At 44.8% G+C, this 22,743-nt stretch overlaps 1 protein-coding gene across 2 annotated transcripts in view; it reads left to right on the forward strand.

Moving 5' to 3' along the window:
• scara5 (scavenger receptor class A, member 5 (putative)) overlaps positions 1-22,743 on the forward strand; it is a 58,477-nt gene that overhangs the window by 16,418 nt on the left and 19,316 nt on the right. For both annotated transcript variants that reach the window (XM_056580817.1, XM_056580818.1), the window contains 6 exons: positions 13,121-13,323; positions 13,879-14,057; positions 14,389-14,515; positions 14,850-15,018; positions 19,369-19,449; positions 21,791-21,898. In XM_056580817.1, coding sequence (XP_056436792.1) covers positions 13,121-13,323; positions 13,879-14,057; positions 14,389-14,515; positions 14,850-15,018; positions 19,369-19,449; positions 21,791-21,898 — 867 coding nt within the window. The remainder of the gene's footprint in view (positions 1-13,120; positions 13,324-13,878; positions 14,058-14,388; positions 14,516-14,849; positions 15,019-19,368; positions 19,450-21,790; positions 21,899-22,743) is intronic.

The following is a 22,743-nucleotide window of genomic DNA, read 5'->3' on the forward strand; positions in this document are numbered from 1 at the left end:
CAGGGCCTCGGGCTTCAGGGACCAGTTTGAAGTAAAAACAACAGCTCTATTTGTTTTGGTTTTCCATTCTTTGGTTTTAATAATGTGGATGTTTATGGAGCTTGTAAACAAAAGGTATCATATGACGTCGTCTCCCCGAGGGAATCGTGAGTCGTCAGAGGCCTTTTAAAGTTAGAAGTGGTCCGCTTGTTAAGGTAAGTATAGAGCGTTCGCTGGTTTGAATAGGGGCCGCATGCAGTCTGCATTATTAAGTATTGATAAGAGTTAATAAGCAAGACATTGAAATTATTTCCGGGAGACAGCATCATAACTTTGTTATTTTTATTTTAGTTGTATTTCCAAGCTGCTACTATACCTCACCATCATTCTATTCTATTCTATTCAATTCTATTATATTATATTCTGGCGAGTTGTATCAATTTGATTGGGAAAGAAATGCAACACCCGTGAGAGTAAGTGGCCTCCTTCATTTAAATTCCCAAATACTTACCCAACCGGAAACTGAGAACAGGTGTATTTCTCACAAACATACACATGGACACACACACACATACACACACACACTCACTTACACACAGACATACACAAAAACACACTTCAATAGCCTCTCGCAGCAAGAGCTCCACTTTGATCCTAGACACCAGACAATGTCCTGGGTGAGAAAAAAAATCTCTCCCCCCTCCCCAAAGCAGGCACACACACACACACACACACACACACACACACACACACACACACACACACACACACACACACACACACACACACACACACACACACTCTTAACAGCCTCTTTCCTCCTGGATGTTAATGCCAACCAACTGGAGTGAGTGTACAGCTGTCTTTCCGCCAGTTCACAGCCCACTACCCAGATGTTGCAGTGCGTTCGGGTTTTCGTTTCGTACTTTGTTCCAACGGTCTTGTTCCAGAACAAACAAAAACAAAGCAAAGAAAATATATGTGTGCTCCCATCGAAAGATGTTTCGGTTTAGTGAGTATATCCCCTTGGGAGCTTGACCTTTCATTGTGCAGGTTATGTTAGGTTAGGTCATGTGCTGGAATTGTAATAACATGATCATCTGTGATCATTTTTGTGATGTCACAAATCGAGGGTCTAACGTTGCACCACAGTGTTCGTTAACGTGACGAATTGGATTCAATGCCGGAGCATATGTTTTATTCCTTTAAGTGAGACGGTTGGTTAAAGCAATCAGTGTAGGCGCAACTCAGTCTAGCACCTGCAGGGTCCGGGAGTCATGGCAACCGACGACAACAACAGCTGTAAAACAGTGGGGAAAACGTAGAGCTACAGCTGAATGGTAAACAGGGTTTCAGGCTCAGCCTCTGATGGCAAGGTCTCAACTGTTAGGGTGTTTACATGTGTACGTCGAGAAGAACATTGAGTTGATACACATTAATGGAGTACTCTTTGTTTCCTTGAAGTCACGCGCCGGGCAGTAAAGCCTAAAGAAGAGGGAGGCGATATTCTGCTAATTATGTAATTTGTACGTTTACAATTGTAAGAATTCAGCCAAACCCATTGTGGTTGTGGCTGTTCAGATCTTTTTATATTATACTCGGATAAAAATGGCTGTGAACTGCATCAGGAGATGTTGGAGATGAGGGGATGGAGGATTGGGAGAGTGCACTTAGCTCAACATGGAAGGGCCCGTGCTTCTCTTGCTGACCTTGCAACACTGACTGGTCTCCGCTGCTCAACAATGGATTCCTGTTTGCTTTTTCTCCCTCTCCCTCCTTCCTGTCTCCTGGCACGCCATCAAAGTGAAACATAAAGTCACTTTGCCATTGCCTGGAATGAAAGGTGAATGAATTACCCTCGCTGTTTTCTCTTCATTTCTCTCTCTCTCTCTCTCTCTCTCTCTCTCTCTCTCTCTCTCTCTCTCTCTCTCTCTCTCTCTCTCTCTCTCTCTCTCTCTCTCTCTCTCTCTCTCTCTCTCTCTCTCTCTCTCTCGTTCACCATTCTTCTCCCCTCTCATGCAAAGGAACCATGAGAGACACTTCCCTTTGACAGATGTGGCGTTGGTATCTGGAATTGTGTTGTTGTCGAAGACTCCGTCATGGATGGCCAACATCCACCCCAACAGCGGACACACACAACACACACACACACACACTCTCTCTCTTTTGTTGTCCATCGAGTCCGATGATGACGTCCATCTTTGTCTTTTACCGGTGGGTTCTCTGATGGCTAAATAGCCCAATCCTGGATCCACAGGCTCTGTTGCAGGTGTGGCATGTATACATGGTATTGGTGTTGCTGGCAGTCATGGGTGTGGGTGTGTTTCTCCTGAGCCTTCTTTGATGTCTTCTGGCAGTCCTTTCTTCCTCCAATGTATTGGTCCCATCTAGACACAGCTGCCGCCAGGTGTCGCGGTCAGCAGCCATGTTCTCCAGGTCTCCAGGTTTTATTTTGCACTTTTTAAGCGCCACTTTCATCTGGTCTTTAAAGTGTTTCTTTGGACCTCCAGCAGAGCGCTGACCTTGGTGAGAAGTGATATGCCCCTATGGTTACCACAGATGGCCTTATCACCTTTGTTCTTAAATATGGTAACAATGCTGGCATCTCTCCATTGTTGTGGGATGTTTTCATCAGCCCAAACCTTGGTGATGTACTGATGTAATTCTTGTGCACAGATACCCTCCCTGTTTAAGCAGTTCTGCAGGGATATTGTCAGAGCCGGGAGACTTGTTATTCTTCAGGGTGCGGACAGCTGACAGAACTTCCAGGAAGGTTGGAGGTTGGCTGAGGTGGTCCATAGGGGGAAATTCAGGCAGTTCCTTCAAGAAAGTGAAGTCTGCATCAGAATTCTGATTCAGCAGGGTGTTAAAACACACACACACACACACACACACACACACACACACACACACACACACACACACACACACACACACACACACACACACACACACACACACACAGATAGCGGGTAGATGGGGAAGTGTGGGAATACAGAGAACCTCATTCTCTCACCTGATTTTATTCCTCTGAGGCAGGTCATAGCTGGGGCGGGCACGGTTAGGTTAAACTCCTCAACCAGGCTTTCATTTGGTTTAGTTTTTTTTTTTTTTGGTCATGACAAATGCCAGTTATCTAATCTTCATTGGGACTAGCTGGTAAGCACAGTAAAAGAACACCACGTTCTAAGAGTGTTTTCGTTCTGTGTTCTTGGTTTGGATCTGATACAATATGTGGGGGGGCATCATGTTTTTGATTCCGACCCAAAACACTCCAGCATCAACATCCTCTCAGCTGCAGGCCACATGGAGTTTATCTTTTTACCAGTCAAAGATTAAACCAAATTCGTTCAGACTGACTAAGTTTGGTTAAACAGGAGGACCAAAGTAAACATGCCGGTGATGAGGTGCCGTCTAACCCAAAATAAGTTGGTGTTGTTGCTGCTGTGGCATTGAATCTCAGCCAAGCGCCACAGGGGCCAAACCTTGAGGCCTAACGTGACATATGTGTGTATCACCACACGCCACATGGTATCTGGGAACCAAGGACAACCAAGGCTGTGCGTGTGTATCGTTCGTGTGGGGCCACACAAGCCCTTTGATGAACTTTTCTCTTTGAAATGATTTTATAAGTCATATCTTTTTTACTTCAGTTGATTTATTTTTTCACTAGGTTTAAGAATGCTTAAGAACACATGAGTACTTAAGTATTTCGGGAATTTATTCATTTGTATTTTTAAGCACATTTTAAGCGGTCAGGAGCATTCGTAGACGTTCATTTATATACACAAGAAACAAGGTTATTTGTTTAGTATTATTAATGTCACATGAACCAACCTTTTTGTTATGGTATGCCTTCATTTTCTGTCAAGGTATTTATTTTTAATGATAGAAAGACGGTTTGCGTTGGCTTTGGGTGTCCATAGCAACCCGTCTCAGTGGTGAGCCATTCAGCAGCTCCTCCAAAGTACAATAGCAGTTCAGCTTGTCTACGAGTGTGAAATGTCACTTAAAGATCAAATGAGTCCAGGCGGGCAGTAAGTCTGTTTGTAATGGCCCCTCGCTATCAGGTAGGAACAAAGCTCTGAATCATTCAAGGACCCTCAGAAACACAAAGACATACACAAGCACACACAAGCACACACACAAACACACATACGCACACACCATTACATACTCGCAATCTATCTCACCCGAGCACACACACACACACACACACACACACACACACACACACACACACACACACACACACACACACACACACACAGATCCTTATCTTTAACACAGACACACACACAGAAGCACACGTAACCTTTCCGCTAACACAAACACACACAAACACACACACACACACACAGCAATACACACATTGAAACCTAACGTCCACACACAAACTCACACATACACACACACACAGACGCACACAACCGTATCCTTAACACACACTCAAACACACACACACTCACAGATGCACCTAACCTTACCCTTAACACACACATCCCATTAAGCGATTTTATTAAAAAGCTGTGAGAGAGCTGAACAGAGAGATTAGTAACCATGGGCCCCGGGGCCACAAAGCCGGGCACTGCAGCGAACACTTGACTTGTTCTACACTCGATGAACGCCCAACAGCAGTAAGGATGAAGAACAGATGCTCTGGGAGCGGGGGCAGCTTGGCCAATTCCCTTCTTGCCCATTTGATGATAGTCATTGGGGGAAATAAAAGACAGAAGGCGACAGATCTCAGGCGTTCAGATATTATGTTAGCTCCATTGTGTTGAGCTATTCTTGTGCTGCGTCTTGTCGCGAAGTTTGTGGGGGATTTCGTCCTGATCTATATATAACAAAATGGATTTTACTGAGATAACAGCATTGCTCACTTACTGGACCTAAAATGTTTGATATTGCGCATTATATTTGACTCATCATGTTGTTGTTAATCTCAGGTTGTTCTCCGGATTCTGTTGTAATTTACATATAGTAATTTAGCAGACACTTCTATGCAATGAAAAGTCCAAACGTCACCTCAGTCTCTGCAGCTGTGCATTTACCTCGCAACATTACTATGAGATGATAGGTTATGAAAATCAGATCACAATTAGGAAAGTATACTATTAGCTTCATATCATTTCCTTAAGGCATCTGAAGAACAAAACACTCTCGTCATACCATCGCATACTTCCAGTCATTTGACCGGCAAGGCAATGAGGAGATGGTGGGAAACACAAGCAGACACTTGGTGATTGGACCGCAACCAAAGAACAACACATCAAATTAAACTCTTCAACACTCTTCACCCAACTCACTCCCAGATGAAGTTGTAACTTACTTACTTACTTACTTACTTACTTACTTACTTACTTACTTACTTGCTTACATTGGATGTTTGGAATTGTTCTTCCCTGTAAGTGCCTGTTTCTAACGGTTAATGGTTCTGAGTTAACAAGCTGCTAAATGGACATGACATGCCCACGCACACACGACACACACGCACACACACACACGCACTCTCACACAAACGCACACACACACACACATACACACAGCCCATTGCAAAGTCTAATGCAGACCAGATGGTCCGGGCATCCCAACGCATCCTGAAAAAGAGTCACACACATGCACGCGTGCACAAAGGCGCCCATAATCACACCTCACACACACACACACACACACACACACACACACACACACACACACACACACACACACACACACACACACACACACACACACACACACACACACACACACACACACACGCACACACATTTCATTTATTTCTTAATACTAGGAAACCAGACAAAACAAATAAGGGCACACATGCAGACCAACGCCCAAGGCGGATGTGACATGTTTTCAGATAATTGAGCATGTCTCTATTGACTCCGACCCCCTGGGGGAAGACGCACCCCCTGCCCATGTCTGCTCTCCCCCCTGTCTGCCATCAACCGTTGCATTGTCCACCCAAGCCTGTCTGTCCATCCAGGAATGTGTGTGTGTGTGTGTGTGTGTGTGTGTGTGTGTGTATGTGTGCGTGCGTGCGTGTGTGCGTGCGTGCGTGCGTGTGTATGTGTATGTGTATGTGTATGTGTGTGTGTGTGTGTGTGTGTGTGTGTGTGTGTGTGTGTGTGTGTGAGTGTGTGTGTGTGTGTTAGTGTGTGTGTTGGTTGATAAAGAGATATAGTTAATTATACACCACAGAATAGAACGGTTAATGTAACTGCATTCGGTCCTTCCTGAATGTCTGAGAGCCATCACCAAGGGGCATATTGACACCTTGTTTGTAGACTGTGTCAAGTTCAGATTTGAAACGTCTGAGAAATACTTCCATGCCAAAACAAATTCTAAAGAGCAGGGTTTTGTTTTACAAAGTTAAGTTAACACATAGGCCCTTGTGAACTACTGATCCCAAACTGGACTTAAAATGACCGAAAGCTGAAACTTAAAGCAACCTGAGGCTTCTCCAACAAGGCAAGCTCCACTTTCTTTAAAAGTAGTGAGCCAAGAGTTGTGAATTTCCTCGGAGATCTTTAGAGCTTTAGAATGGTGCAATACTCGCGGCCAGAGTAAAATCATATTTATATGATTTATATGTCTATGTTATTTAAATGCAGTCACTCCAGCTGGCGAGCTATCCCTGTGCAGACGTGTAGAAAACGACAGACAATAGCGTACCCTACCACACTAGTTGCGCTCTTGCTTTGAAGGAGCTTACTACATGTCCAGCACCTTCAGCTGCACCAGTACCTTGTTGCATGTATAAGAAAGCAAAGGACAAAAGGAGGGGTTACACCAGGATTGATATTGGGAAATTTGAGAATTTTGAGAATAGGAGAGAAATGAAGAGCTGCTACATATCAACAGAGTTCTGATACGACCCTTGCTTGTTTTGCCCTGGCTGCTGGTTGTGGGAAGTGGAACGTTGAGACAAAAATCAGTTGCAATGTTGTTGCTGTTGTTTCTTTCTTTGGTAATGCCAACAACCCTTGGAGGCGCCAATCTTAGACATTGTAACTTTATAAATGGAATATGAACTGGTCCCATGGCAGCAGGCTTGTCAATGGGAGCATGTTCCCACTCTGCTCAAGAAGCCCTAATTGCCTGGCTCTGGACACTAAAAGACACAGCTGTCTCACGAGTGTTTCCTCACTTCCACACGATCCAATCAGATCCTGTCAGATCCATTTACAGTCTTCCCGGTTTTCCCACACTAATATCCCCTTTTGCTGGCATATGTAGTGTTATGAAAGTGATATGCACTCGACTTGTAGCCAGTAATGTTCTGCTGTCCTTCTGCTCTTTGACCACAAACCATACGGCATACTTTAAGGCCCGGATGACTTGTTTCACAATCTCACATATCCTCAAATATGTATATAGATATAGGCTTTGTTCTCTTTGCCCCCCTCAAGTTTCTCTACTCTACTTAAAGGTATTATGAGTCATCTTTGCAGCTAGGGGGCGCTCAATCAAAACAATAACAAAATACCTCATTGGGTGATGTCTGAAGGAGCGTGGGAACGGGAGATCTGTTGGCGTCACCGCCGCCCGCCGCTGGTATAAATCTGTCTGACGGGACTCGGGCAGTAATACTCTTCACGGACGACTTAATATGTTAGAGTTTTTATTGATGTTACGCTACCCCACTTTTATTCATTTTATTTCATTTAATTAGAATGAAAATTCTGCAAGTAACATAACTTTAACTTGCTTACTTACCATGAGATGAGTCAACGAGCCGAACAGCTGTAGGTAATGTTATGGGGCAGATTCAATCATGGGGCAGCATAGCGCTGTTATATGTGGTCGAGATAATCATACAAAAATAACTTCATGAGTATGTGGAATGTTTTAACATAATAACGTTACCACATACATTACAGTTTTTTTTCCCACAGAATTTGATTCTACTTACCATACACTTTCAAACATTGAAAGTAAATTTGTTTAGTTGCAAACATATTTGATACCCATATTCATGCTCTGAATTACACCGATGTGACGCAGGAATCGTGATCCCCAGTATGAGTGTGCCGTCTGTCTAACGGTTGGTACCTGCCCAGGAGTTGGTCGGGCAGCACCATTAGAGGAGCCCTTTGTGATTCCAGTCTTACGTCTGGAGGCATGACCACAGTTCTCAATGAGCTCACCTCCTGGGTTTTCGAACCCGTACATAAAAATGTCCCTAGTCCCCCACCAAGCAGACTCACCTCTGCACTCCGACAATCCAATGCCAGAGCACAACTCTGAGCTTCACCACAATGGAGGATCTTAATTCAGACCTACACCCCCCACTCAGCTTACACACCGTCGCTGTACTGTAGTATGGGACATCGGTTTTTGTGTGGCCATCTTTTTTTAAACAGATATCTATCTGTGTATCCATTGTAGCTGATGAGTTCATGGTTCGTTGCCTTCCTGTGAATATAGACCTTTATTCACAGTCTGCGGTGATAGTGGATGGTTTCTTTGTTGGCAGGGGGATATGTTGTTCGGACATGAGTTCATCCTCAGCTACTCTCTACCTCCCTCCTGGTCCCTCCTCCCTCTCCTCACCTCCTCCCTCCTTGGTCCCAGTATGTCTCCTTCTCTCCTCCCTCCTTGGTCCCTGTATGTCTCCTCACCTCCTCCCTCCTTGTATGTCTCCTCACCTCCTCCCTCCTCCCTCCTTGGTCCCTGTATGTCTCCTCACCTCCTCCCTCCTCCCTCCTTGTATGTCTCCTCACCTCCTCCCACCTCCCTCCTTGGTCCCTCTATGTCTCCTCACCTCATCCCTCCTTTGTCCTTGTATGTCTCCTCCCCTCCTCCCTCCCTGGTCATGGTCCTCACACTCGATAAGATTCAGTCATAATATCTTTAACATTGGATGTGTTATATATCCAATGTTAGATACCAACGTTGGATACCATGTTTAAAACCTCCTGAAATTGGCAATATGATGTAGAAACCACACATCCATTTGAGCAGCGAAAGAGCTTTTTGAAAGGTTTAATTTGGATAGAGATGATCTCTATTCTGGCAACATTGTGTGTGTGTGGGGGGGGGGGGGGGGGGCACAACCGCAGGAATGTGACCCTTCAATCAAAGCTAATACTTTGATTTACACACGCATACCTCTCTTTAAGCCTCGATCGGCTCTCAGTGGTTCAATAGCTTCACGTAAATAAAATAAGTGCATTGAACTGTGTTTATATCAAATTCAAAGCTTTTCTATTTGTTTAAGGTACAAATAAGTGTTTCTTGTTACCAGTGTGTTTACCTCCCTGAAGAAGTGCAGCAGCGTGCAGCAACAGATCTAGCAGGGTCACACACACATGCTGCGTCCCTGCAGCTGTGGTGGGCCGGCGGTCTGGTCGGCTCTCCCAGGCCAAGTCCTGAGCCAGAACACATGATAGAACGAAGGATATAGTGTCAGCCACACAGGGGACATGTCGACCAATGGGTGCGCAGCACTTGGAGGCTGCGGAGACGGCGGATCTGGATCAGAGTCTGGCTGATCTGGTTTTAATATTTGTTCGCTATAACCTTGCACGGCGCCCTTATGCACATTTCTGGTTCTTAAATGTTTTAGAAAAAAAAAAGATGCAACCGAACATCCTGTTCCTGAACATCCTGTTCCTGGGTCAGAAGTAAAAGAAAATCCCCTTAGTGATTTCTACACAAATAACCGACCACAAACAATAGCAAAGCAACGGCACTATTACTGGCATAGAGTTGTTCATTTAATGGCGAGCTGGCCTTAGCCAACACCATTTCCCACAAGCCCAAAGTAATCAGGAAAGAGGTGTCACTACCATAACAAGCTACATCAATAATACTCACTGTAGTTAAGAATTTTGCTTAGATTCAACCACTAACATTGACCCCATAAAACAAAGCCTAATTTAAAGAGGAATAATGCCAGGAGACATGACATGAAACCCTAGAGGCATATACACCTCTAGACACAATACAGGCCAAATCAGCCTTAGCCTAGCAAATAAATCTGATGAAAACATTTTAATAATGGGAAACTCTGAGGATGCCTGTGGCTCCTTATGTTGAGGGTTGGGATGGAGTCAATGTGGTATACTTTGGTGGTTTTATGTTTAAGGAATGAGATAAATGTGGTCAGCGACAGCTTTAAAATAGATGTTTGCTTAATGGGGCGTTTCCCTGATTGTTAATGGAGACCGAGTTCTGACTCATACAGAAAAGTCCCAATCTTTGGCTGAGCAATTTTTCCATGGTTATTATTGTGATTAAAAGTAGATGGATTTTGAAAAGGAGTGCCGTTTTTTGAAGAGCTGTAGACCTTTATAAATGTAAACCTTCATCAATCAGTTGATTGCATCAAGTTAGGATGCATTTAGACGAGTTGTTAGCACGCACATGCATGCATGCAGGCTGTTTGTGTGTGTGTGTGTGTGTGTGTGTGTGTGTGTGTGTGTGTGTGTGTGTGTGTGTGTGTGTGTGTGTGTGTGTGTGTGTGTGTGTGTGTGTGTGTGTGTGTGTGTGTGTGTGTGTGGTTTATTTGAAAATCAGTGTCATCACTTTGATAAAGTGCAGGCCTTCTTCACCTTCTTCCTCTCTCTCCCTCTCTCTCTCTCTCTCTCTCTCTCTCTCTCTCTCTCTCTCTCTCTCTCTCTCTCTCTCTCTCTCTCTCTCTCTCTCTCTCACTCTCTCACTCTCTCTCTCACTCTCTCACTCTCTTCCTACTGGGTTGGCCTGACCATGTGGTCTTGGTTTAGTGCCTTTTGATTCTGCTCCTCTCATCTCATCCATATTCCCCTGGCTCTTGTTCATCCTCTGGCTCCACCACAGGGTTTGGGCAAAGGGCACTGGATTAAATCAAGAGGTGTGTGTGTGTGTGTGTGTGTGTGTGTGTGTGTGTGTGTGTGTGTGTGTGTGTGTGTGTGTGTGTGTGTGTGTGTGTGTGTGTGTGTGTGTGTGTGTGTGTGTGTGTGTGTGTGTGTGTGTGTGTGTGTGTGTGTGTGTGTGTGTGTGTGTGTGCGAATACCTTTCTGTGTGTGCGTCTGTTTGTGAGTGTGTGTTTGCACATGTATGTTTTTTAGTTAGTCAGTGTGGGTGGGTTAGAACACCTTGATGTGTGTGTATGTTTGGGTGTGTGTGTGTGTGTGCGTGTGCGTGTGCGTGCGTGCGTGCATGCATGGGCATGCATGTGCATCCGGTATGTTTGTGTGTGTGTGTGTGCACAGACTCATATTTAAAACATACACTGACTCTGACAGGCCATCGTTTAACAATTAAGCCCTCTCTGCAGTAGATGGACCTGGGCTTATTTAGTTTTGCAGTCCATTAGGAACCAACATAACACACATAATAGGCTGGAATGTGGCTGTAATGTAAGAGGGGAGGTTTTCGCCGAAACCCATGTGAATTCTTCAGTGCATTCACTCAAGTGTTGCTCTGCAATTGTGCATGTACTTGCGAGGAAAGACGTGCCAATGAACACACACAAAAACACACACACACATGCGCACACACACACACACTCACACACACACACACACACACAAGTATGTGTATATGAGTTATGCATACATAGTGTGTGATACATGCATGTGTACACTGGAATTGGCAAATCGGTCGTACAGTGAAAGGAATGCAAAGTTGAATTTGTTTTGTGTGTTTGTAAGATGATGCACAACAGCAGTGCAGCACTTGGTTGTACCTTTGTCTGTGTGAATGGAGCGTTGTAAATAAACTTGACTTACTTACTTAATTAATTACTAATGTTAATGTATTCAAGAGGCCTGCAGACCCGTATGGGAAGAGCTCCTATATGCTTCCTTTCATTTCTCCAAGCCTCTCTCTTGCCCTCTCTGTCTCTCTCTGTCTCTGTCTCCATCTCTCCGTATCTCCGTCTCTCCGTCTCTCCCTCCCTCTCTCTCTCCCTCTCCATCGCTCTCTTTTTCTCCATCTCTCTCTCCCTCTCCCTCTCTAGCTCTAACTATAACACTCTCCAACAACCGGAAAGCCAAGGATTTTTAGGAGGTTCAACATGGTTCCAGGCAGTCCTGGAACACAGGACTTCTTCACTGCAAATAGTTTTTTTTCCCCTCTAAATATCTCGGAGCGCTGACCTGCCCATCGCCTAGCAACATGCCCTTAACAGAACACGGAACAGCAAAGCTTGTTCTCATTAGACACGCTTGAGAAAATACCTTACTTGTCCTGCTTTTGCCATGGCCAAAAACAAGATTAAGGGTCACTGGCAGTAAGTGAACTGTCAACAAATAGTGATTTAACCGCTAAACATACACTCTAACCAGAAAAGTATGGTGGCAGGGGGTATTCTGTTATAGCTGGGGGCATTAAGTTGAGCAGATCACGCTAGCTCTTAAGAGCCAGGCCAGATTACGACATGTCTAAATGGACTCTCTCAGAGCATGTTTTCTGTATGTTTATCTCTCCTCCTATCCATGACTATATCAGATGTTAGGTTTGGGTTAGGGTCACCATGGCAAACTTTCCGCCATTGCTCAGGGAATGGTCAAACTTTTCCTTGCTTCATTAAGAAATCTTAAATTGTACATGCTAGCACGATTTATGACATCATAAAATATCGAACCTGCTTTAGTCCAATACGTATGTAATTGCCAATATCAACGGGACGATTTAGCGTAAATGGTTCGTTGCGCGTGGACGCAGCGCCCGCTGACATCGTAATAGCAGAGACATTTGAAGCGTCTGTTTGGTTTGACTAATGCACCGTGACCAATGTGAGCCGGGAACAGTGCTTCCTCTCTCTCTCCAGAGTGCAAACAAACTGCAAACCCCACGTTATCGAGTTTGCATTGTTGCCCTAAAGCACATTCGGCTAAAGTTACAGAGCTGTCCTCCTGAGGTGCTTCCGTACAGAGCATCCTCCTCCGAAGGCTCCAGGGATTATGTCCAAAACCTCTGTTTTAGGCAAGAGCCAGGCAGAAGAAGTCAACCAACAAACGCAAATCTGCTCCGCTGCATTGTAGGTGTCCTATCTGCCTTTTTGCTCGACGGACAACCCGTGTCTGCAGATGAAAAACATCGCTTTTGGTTTGTTCCGTCTTTGAGAACGGGCCCTGTTCTCCTTGCCCTTCTCTCCTTGTAATGTCTCTCCCCCTCCCCCTCCCCTTCCCCCTTCCCTCACCCACAGTCTCGCGCTCGCGTGTCTCTCCCGAGCACCCTGAGGTGCTGATGGAGAACGCGACGCGCATGACGGAGCGCTCGCGGCAGCTGACCCCGCAGCGCTCGGGGGACGCGGCCACGCAGGCCGACCTGCTGGAGAACATCTGGAAGCTGGAGAACCACTCCCAGAACCACAGCGACTGGCTGCAGAGGCTGGAGATCCTCATCAAGGTTTGGACAGACTCTGTGGAGCCGGACTCACCTAGCGGCCATGTTGGATCTGAACCAATATGAGAGGGGAACATCATCAACATCCACATTCAGTTGCGTCTCCCCAGCGACTGTTTTTAGACGATAGAGCTTTACGTGGAAATCGACTGCATGTACATCTTAAGTTTATGGTTGTTTGTTACCTAAATCCCTTTTAGACGGTCAAAAGGTACAAATCAAATCAAAAATGACGTAATAGAATCTATCTATGTGATCTGATCTCAACTAAACAAATCTAAACTAAATTATATGTAAACTAATCTAATCCAACAATAACAAAGACTTATATAAACTATCTAAACCAGTCCAACTCTAATCAAATTTAAATCTGAGATCATTTTCTAAATCCCCCCCATTGCCCTGAAGACACACACACACACACACACACACACACACACACACACACACACACACTCCATGTACCATGTAAAGCTTCGGCTGCCTTGGTGAAGCGCTGTATAAATGCAGTGAACGGCCTCCAGCCTGATCCCCTCTGATGCTGTTGGCGGTTGTCAGGGCCTGGAGACGGAGCTGCGCAGCGCCCAGGCTCACTCCCTGCAGGCCGAGGGCTACCTGGTGCAGCTGGACGACCGGCTCTCCTCCCTGAGCAGCTCCGCCACACGCAACCTGTCGGGCCTCATCGCGGAGGTGTCCCGGGCCTCCACCTGGCTCCGCGACCAGGACCACCTGCTCAGGTATCGCACACACATACACAGACACGTACACACACACAAAGACACGCACACACACACCAACACACACATGCAAATACACACACACATAAAGACACACACACACATCTGCACAAACACGTACGCACACACACACACACACACACGCATACGCAGACACACACACACACAGTTTTCTGTAATTGTACTCATATCTGTCACCAATATTTGACGTACTGTATGTATAAAGATATATAACACATACATGATAAAATGTTAGTGGGACACTGCATCAAAACATTTTGGTATCAAGTAAATTTTTCTGATATCCGGTTCCGTTTCTCTTCTATACCAGGGAGACGTCAGGACAGCTAGGCGGGCTCAGGGAGCAGCTGGAGGAGGTCAATTGGACAGTGGGAGCTGTCAATCACACCTTCAGCAGTGACATCAGCATACATCACCTGAAGATCAAGGACCTGCAGGTTAGGGGGATTTGAAACATGACCCCTAAACCAGACCCCCTGTTTCCATTTACTGTTTATTCAATCATGTAACCTAACTACCTGCTTTCTGGCTCTCGCTTCCCCTCTCTCTCTGTCTCTCATTCGACTAAATACTGTTTACATGTATGTCTGTCTGTGTGTGAGTGTCTCTCTCTCTCTCTCTCTCTCTCTCTCTCTCTCTCTCTCTCTCTCTCTCTCTCTCTCTCTCTCTCTCTCTCTCTCTCTCTCTCGCCCTTATGTGCTCGTCCATGCTTATCTTTGTATCTACCTACAATGTGACTGTGGCTCTTCCTCCACCCCTCCCCCCCCCCAGATCCAGATCAGCAACATCACGGAGGACACCACCAGCCTGTGGGTGACCCACGTGAACACCGAGGCCCAGCTGAGGAACGAGATGGAGATCCTGAACACCATCACCGAGGACCTCCGCCTCAAGGACTGGGAGCACTCCGTGTTCCTCAAGAACCTCAGCATACTAGAAGGTGCCCCCGCCCTGTTGGAACTCTGAAGTTGGTCGAGTCCATTCCCAGTTAGAGTTTTAGCACGCAAAACGTGCTGCTTGGAATCCTTTGGGACTGCAGCACTATGTCGATGTACGTCTAAGCATGCCTGTTTTGGCCACTGACAGGCTCAGATTAATAATAATAATAATTCATTATATTATTATTAATCTATTATTAATCAGATTATAATACTTACATTAGGGTAGGGATCCCTACAGAGAATCACAACTTTTTTCTTTACCTTTTGCTTGATCCCGGTTTGTTTGTCATTGTGTCCAGCGAAGTCCCCCTCAAGGAGAAGTCTCGCTCTAAAATCTTGTTTGCTTTGTTGAAGGAAATATCTGCAACAATCTCATGCAATTACAATCTCAAGTCTCCCAGCACAAAAAACTGATCTCTCAATCTCTCATTCACGTCCACTCTTCTCTTCCTGTACAACTGAAGTCTTGTGAGACTTTTCCTTGAGCGAGACTTGGTGGGACACAATAACAAACAGACCAGAACAAGCGAAGGGTAAAGAAAAAAGGTGGTGTTTACTTTCCATGATGACACAATAATAATCAGAGCCTGTCAGGGACAAAAACAAGCACTTTTAGAGGACGTACATGGCCTGGCCTTATTGCCCCAAAGGATGACATTCCAGCTGGTTCGGCTGATTACGGCTGCAGCTTTCTGACGACACTAAAGGGAAGTAGAACGATGTTCAAAAAATAGTAGATTAGTAATGAGTCAAAAGATCTAATCATGGATATGAGCTGGTCTGTGTACGTGGCACACTCAAAGAGTGATCAAAGCTAGGTTATGGCCGTCATAAACTGCATAAACGGCAAATATGGCCCCAAATCGAATCGGGTAGGTTGGTTCAAGATGTTTCTACACACACGGCCAACCCTGCTAGAAGTCTAGCTAGCTCGCCGCATTTAATCAAAAATAAATCCACTGATCCCCCCATTACTGAGCCCCAGACAGTCCACACTGCTGATCTTTGACTTGTGCTTTGTGCGTGTACTGGTGTATAAAAGAATGACTGACTGCCTCAAGTACTCTTGAGAGTATGTGGTGTGCCAACACCTTCAAGCCCATGTGGGGGGGAGGTGGTGGTGATGGTGGTGGTGGTGGTGGTGGTGGTGGTGGTGGTGGTGGTGGTGGAGGTGTGGGCGGGGCAGTGTGTGTGTTCTTGCTCTACTCTGACTTATTGGATCCGACATGGTACTGGGACCTGTTGCCAGTGGACTGAACAAGATCCCGGGGCTTGTTAAAGGAACCAGTCAGGAATGCCATGATGTAATGCTGGCGTTCCCCCTCGGGGTGACTGATACAACTGAAGACCAATGAGACAGGGCCACCTCACTGCCAATCTCTGACTTTTCATGTGTGTGGGATGCAGTTTGTTCTCTCTCTCTCTATCTTTCATCATTTCATCATCATCATTCTTTTCGGCCGGTCGCTGCAAAACAAGTTATCCAGGAGCATTTTGGAACTTTTTTCCTCTCTTCTATCTTATCTGCACTGCTCTTCTCCTTCTCTCTCCTCTCCAATCCGATCCTCTGCCCTCATCTCCTCTCCTCCGCTATCATTGGCTCTCCTCTACTGTCCTATCATCTCCTCTCTCCTCTCCTCTCCCTTCTCTCTTCTCTTCTCTCCTGAATGCTATACAGGAGTCATCCAAAGGACTTGTGTTAATGGAGATACACCCAGAGGTGCTAGATACAAGTGAGGTGTGATGATGATCTTTATAGTGTGACTAAAGCATTAAGGGGAGATCTGAACTTTTGGATGGATGAGCAGATGGATCACAGTAGTAGTGGAGTCTATAGTCCTACATGGTGATTCTATGTCTTATTAGCATTATTATTATTATTATTCATTTGTATCAGAATATGTGGGCTATTTTGCAAAATAGGTTTAACAGCTGTTTCCAGTAAGACAGAAGGGAATGGATGTTCATAATCTTCCCATTTCATCTTGATTACATTTTTCTTTCTCTCTCTTTTCAGAAAGTGCCTTTCTGCTTGGGTTTCAGAGCCTTTTTTTTATTGTTCAAGATTTAGGTTTTTCACCTTTCGTGATTCCTCCTGGGGTTGGACAAGACTTGTGAGAGCACTTTTTTGGTGGGGATGATTTTTGTATTCTAGGTTTTTTGTTTTGTAAATGTTGCTCTTTTGCAAGATTGACTTTTTACCTAGTTTATTAAAGATATAAATTACCTGGAAGTATGTATTAAATTGAGGTGTGGAGCTAATGCTCTGGCACCTGAAACATCATAAAATGTATACCTGATACCTGCCCTGTAACACTGTATGAACCTTTCAATTTTACAATGTATGTATACCTATGTGTGTGTGTTTATATGTGCGTGCGCAAAACCCTGATTGTGTGTTCGAGGGAAATGCATGCATGCATGCGTTCGTGCGCGCGCGCGTGCGTGCGTGCGTGCAATATATTCGCATGTTTATGTGTACTGGCCAAATCCCCCTCCATTCCTGGCTGGGCTTCTTTGCATAAGAACATGCAACTTGTTTATAATTCCATATCCTCACACAATTATGAATGCTTACATGCATCCTGCCTGGGATGAAAGGAATAGTTGCGCATGGCCAATTCTACTGAAGGGAATTTTGGAACGTGTCACAAGTGGACCAGAGGGATGGAAACAGTTATCTGGCTGCTGATGATGGGCTGCTAATGACCAGTAATGAGAGTCTGAGTGGCATGTTTGCTTTACCAATGAACAGTCACTTGGCACATGCTCAGGCAAGCACATACACACATGCACACACGCATGCACCGGGTCACATAGGTACGCATGTAGGCACGCGTACTCCCTCTCTCTCTCTCTCTCTCTCTCTCTGACACACACACACTCAAAATAGTCAACACACTCTATGTGTATCTAATTCTGTCCCTATCTTACACTTTTTGTTCAGGGACCAAGGGAAAGTTGGCATACATTCAGAGGTTGAATTATGGATTTCCAGTTGTTATGGCTTTGCAACTGAATAGCATTGAAAGCGCCAAAACATAAACTCAAGCTGAATTCGTCTCACTGGGTAAAGAGTAGAAGGCTGTGGCTCACGAGCTGTCACCATGTGTTGAGCGTAACGCTAATTGTCACATCTCTTACCATCTGTTTGCGGCTTTGAAACTTAAACTAGCGCAAATCGCTAGCGGTTATTTGCTCACACTCTTCAACATTTCATACTTGTTGTCATCTAATTAATTTGTCAAACCACATTGTTTATCAGCGGTTGTAAGATATGCTTACTATATTTAGTCATTTGTGTCGTCATTAAAAACATTGATACAGTGACTTGAAAGGTGGAACAGGCTGTTTGGGCTGTGCGTGTGTGTTTGGGCTGTGTGCGTGTATGTGTATGTGTATGTGTGTGTGTGTGTGTGTGTGTGTGTGTGTGTGTGTGTGTGTGTGTGTGTGTGTGTGTGCTTGCAGATGAGTGTGTGTGCTTGCAGATGAGAGTGTGTGTGTGTGTGTGTATGTGTTTGAATGTGTATGTGTACGAGTGCATACACGTATGCGTCTCCTAGTGTGTGTATGTGTGTGTGTGTGTGTGTTTTTGCATGTGTGTGTGTGTGTACGTACGTGTAAATGCATGCGTGCGTGTGTGTATACACCTGCAACGCAGAAAAAGGGTGCCATATGAAAAAGCCCCCTTCCCCCATGTTCTTTTTTCTGTCCATCAATCCCCCCAACCCCCCTGAGGCAGACCCTCTGTCCAGACTAGGTCAAGGACAAACATGTCCAGAGAACATGATGAAAACATGGTATTCCCAGTACCGTCGTGGTCCATCTTGTTCAAACATGTGGTTCCCATCGTGGCTGGGAGAAAGCTTTTTTTTTTTTTTTTGCTCTTCCCCCTTTACGCTCTGTCTTTCTGTCTCTGCTTTTTTTTGTTTAAATTTAAAATCTTCTCTCTTCCTCTTGTTTTTCAGAGTAAAGTCCAACTTCAGCAAACATCTGGACAGGGCCTTTTACACACAGAGCGTGTGCGTGTATGTGCGAGTGTGTATGTGTGTGTGTTTGTGTCTGTGTGTCTGTGTGTGTGTGTGTGTCTGTGTGTAAGCGTGTGCGGTCTGTGGAGTAAACTGGCAGAATTTGTAGACATGTAAATAGAAATTAGTAAACCTCAGATTAAACTGTTTAAATATTAGCCCTTGTTGTACAAATATCATTTCATTGTGTTTTTGCCAGTAATGAGACTGGCACCAGTCTCATTACATTGTGGAAGTAAACACAAAGTGAAGGAAAACACAGAGCTCATGCTGCAGGGTGAGGTGAACCAGCCCTTATGATCCCCTTTGTTTCTTCCACAGGACCTCCGGGGCCAAAAGGGGAAAAGGGGGATACCGGGACCCAAGGGTACCACGGAATGCCGGGATTAACCGGGATGAGAGGTGGGTGGATGTTCAAATAGTCTATCATGGTTTCACCATCCGTGTAGATGCCCCCACCGCACCGCCCAGTGATCTGCCACATCTTTGCCGGTAACAAGGCAAGGAATTATTCTCATTGGACGAGAGTTAGAGGTGCTGTTGGTGAGATTGAAGGACTACTTAAGGAGTGTTATTTTTATCTGCTTTATAAGCCAATTTAGACTTTAGAGCGATCCTGGCTCATTTCTGACCAATCAGGTAACGTTGTATGCAACAGTTCTGATCACAGAGATACGTAAGGAGGGAGAGACCAAAGTGGCAGGGGATGTGTTTTGGGTTGTTCAGTTTCTAAATCTTGCTCTTTCATTCTTTTAGCTCCCTTTCTCTTTACAACTGTCAAATCATTGATCAATATATTGATCATATCTTCTGGGTAATCCAGTTTGAAGCTTGATCTGGGCTAGTTGTTGATATGGATTGGCATGCATTCTGTATGCATATTGACTTTAAAATTGTTGCATTATTATGTTCAAGGATTCAAATATCGAGCCACCGTGAACGTCAACGTAAACAAAGAATATCGTGTCATTCCCAGTGCAGTGTGAATTGTGAGATCCACTTGAGCAGTCTTGAGGATTATCTGCACTAAGGGTTATCCCTAAGCCTTACCCTAACCCTAACCCAAATAAATGATGAAGATTATTTAAAACATAACAGATGTATTCACAAGTCAGCTCAAAAGACAGAACAGCATATTCATGTCGAGGCTTTCAGTTGAAAATAATTTAGACTCTTTTCATCTAATATAGCTAAAAGTGTGTTTTACAAAAAAACAAACTTTTGGTTAAACTACATCTACTTATTTGGAAAACAATAGCCCTGCCAAATCCCCAACCTGAATCACCAGGTTAGAGTCTTCACGTTGCTCGTCCAAGAACCTCCACATCCCCTTGAAACATACTGGGCAGGAAGTCTTCCGGGAAAAACCGCAAATGAAAAAGTACACCTACAAAAATGAATGATTAGAAAAAGAAATCTTAATGTTTTTCATTTGTTACCATCAAAACAAGCTGCAGAAAAAGAGCGAGGGGAAAAAGTCCAGGCCTAGTCTCAGAACCTCTTTTTGTTCAGTAAGTCTGGCTATGAAATCAGGATAATAATACATTCACACCCTCAGGGGTTTATTGACTAACGTGGTACAACCACAAAACACACAAGTTAAAACCATCACAGAGGAGGGATTTTAAGGCGCTAGGCAGTTGTGTTTACATCTCCAACACAGTGACGTGCAAAAACGGAAAATAACCCAGCAGTATGCCAGATAGAGTATGCTAATGCCTTGGAAGTACCCTCGAACTCAAGCTTCACGAGACACAAAGAGAACCACACCACAAAGACAATAAGAGTTAGGATTAGAAACAACGCAACAGTCGCCCTGAAAACATGAGAACTCGCTGAAGTGGGTTTATTTACTCAAACAGTTCAGACACAGCCTTGACGGGGACTTGGATACGTTACTTGTGTGTGCGTTTGACAAATGCAACAATTGCTGGAAACCAAATATGAGCAGGCGATGTGCCGCTAAACACAAACCGTGACATTGTGCGTCATTCAATATTTTCATAAAATATATTCAGCCCTGAAACCCTTTCAGCAAACCAAGGCAGGGGAAAGGCCAAGATGATATCCTCTATAAGATCCAATGAACTAATCTGTTGGAAGTTGTGATGGCAGAAGAACGGGGTCCAAAATGTGATTGCTGCAGAACGCATCATGACATCATGTTTAGTTTACGTTTTCTACTTTATGGTTTGAATCCCATCTTATCATTAAGGTTTCCATGGCAACACAATGCAAACACATCAGATTGCGACTCGCAATGAGCAAGTCGCCTTCACAACTAGCCAAACTGCAAACCTAGCCAAACCGTGTTTAAGTCGTGATTCCAATAATTGCCACACAGTTGTAACGCTAGCAACTGCTAGTTGGCTAAAGACGATTGGCTAGAGATGGTTAACCCTGTGAATGCTTTCTAGGAATGCTAGGGCCAAACTCATTCATGGGATTTCTGTCTCAGACTGACACGGTCACCTTAAACTGTTGTCCTGCGGTGATCTAACCCTGACCCTGAGATTTGGAGAGTGGGGATGGCAGCTTTTGGAACGAGTTTGAAGTGTTTTTTTCACCAAGAACAAATGCATGCCAGATATGATCTTTAGTGAAATGACGCCTGTTTGTGTGTATGTGTGTGGGTGTGTCTGCACGCGTGCTTGTGCACGTGTTGGCATGCGTGTGTGTGTGTGTGCATGTATGTGTGTGTTTGTGTGTGTGCGTGCGTGCGTGCGTGTGTCTGTGTTGACAGGGATCGTTGGAGAAAAGGGGTTCCCTGGCTCTCGAGGGTTGAAGGGGTCACCGGGGGTCAACGGGAGTCTCGGTGAGAAGGGGGACATCGGTCCTGCTGGGCCTAAAGGTATGTGTCCTTTTCTCTCTGATTTTGATCCATTGGTTGTATTATTCCCATGCATCCTTTCATCCATCCGTCCATTCCATCAGTCAAACTGGAGCGTTGTATTTCAGATCCCTGGGAACACAAACGTTCCTCATTTTGTCTCAGGGTTGCACACACAAACAAACACACACTCTTTCTGACTGTGTGTGTGTGTGTGTGTGTGTGTGTGTGTGTGTATATCGAGTTTGGCCCACATCTCCAACACGAAATCGTCCTTCTGGGCTAGTTAAACCCAAGCTTTTGTGTGGTAGTGAAAGAATGATAATATTCATGCGAGGTATCAAGGTATTGCATGTCTTATCTCTATGCCACGTGTGTCTATGGAGTGTCCAATTAGCCAGCCTTTATAAGTAAAGACCAGGGGTCTCATTTATAACCGCTGCGTACGCACAAAACGGGGCTGAAATTGGCGTACGTGACTTTCCACGCCAAGGTTGTGATCTATAAAAAACTTGACGGGAGAATGTGCGCAGCCCTAAGCAAACTCTGACCCATGCGTACGCATGGTTTGGAGGAAAAGGAGAATTGGCGACACAGATGATGTGGTGGTGAACTGTCAGACAGAAGAATTGTAGAGTGAGAAGAACGATTATGTTTTATCATCGCCCTTCATAAATTAAATTTCAACCCGTATCATGTGTTAAATCTATGTAATCAGATTAATTTAAGTCAACTGCGTTATTTCTCAGTTATAACTCCAGAAACATCTCCTTAGAATAGAAAAAAAAAAAAAACTCTATTTAATCCCGTCACTCCATACTGTCCACTGACGGCGCGACTACATGGAATAAAGCATCTGTCCAACA

The sequence above is a fragment of the Gadus chalcogrammus genome, chromosome 21, assembly GCF_026213295.1.
Source record: "Gadus chalcogrammus isolate NIFS_2021 chromosome 21, NIFS_Gcha_1.0, whole genome shotgun sequence".
Lineage (NCBI taxonomy): Eukaryota > Metazoa > Chordata > Actinopteri > Gadiformes > Gadidae > Gadus > Gadus chalcogrammus.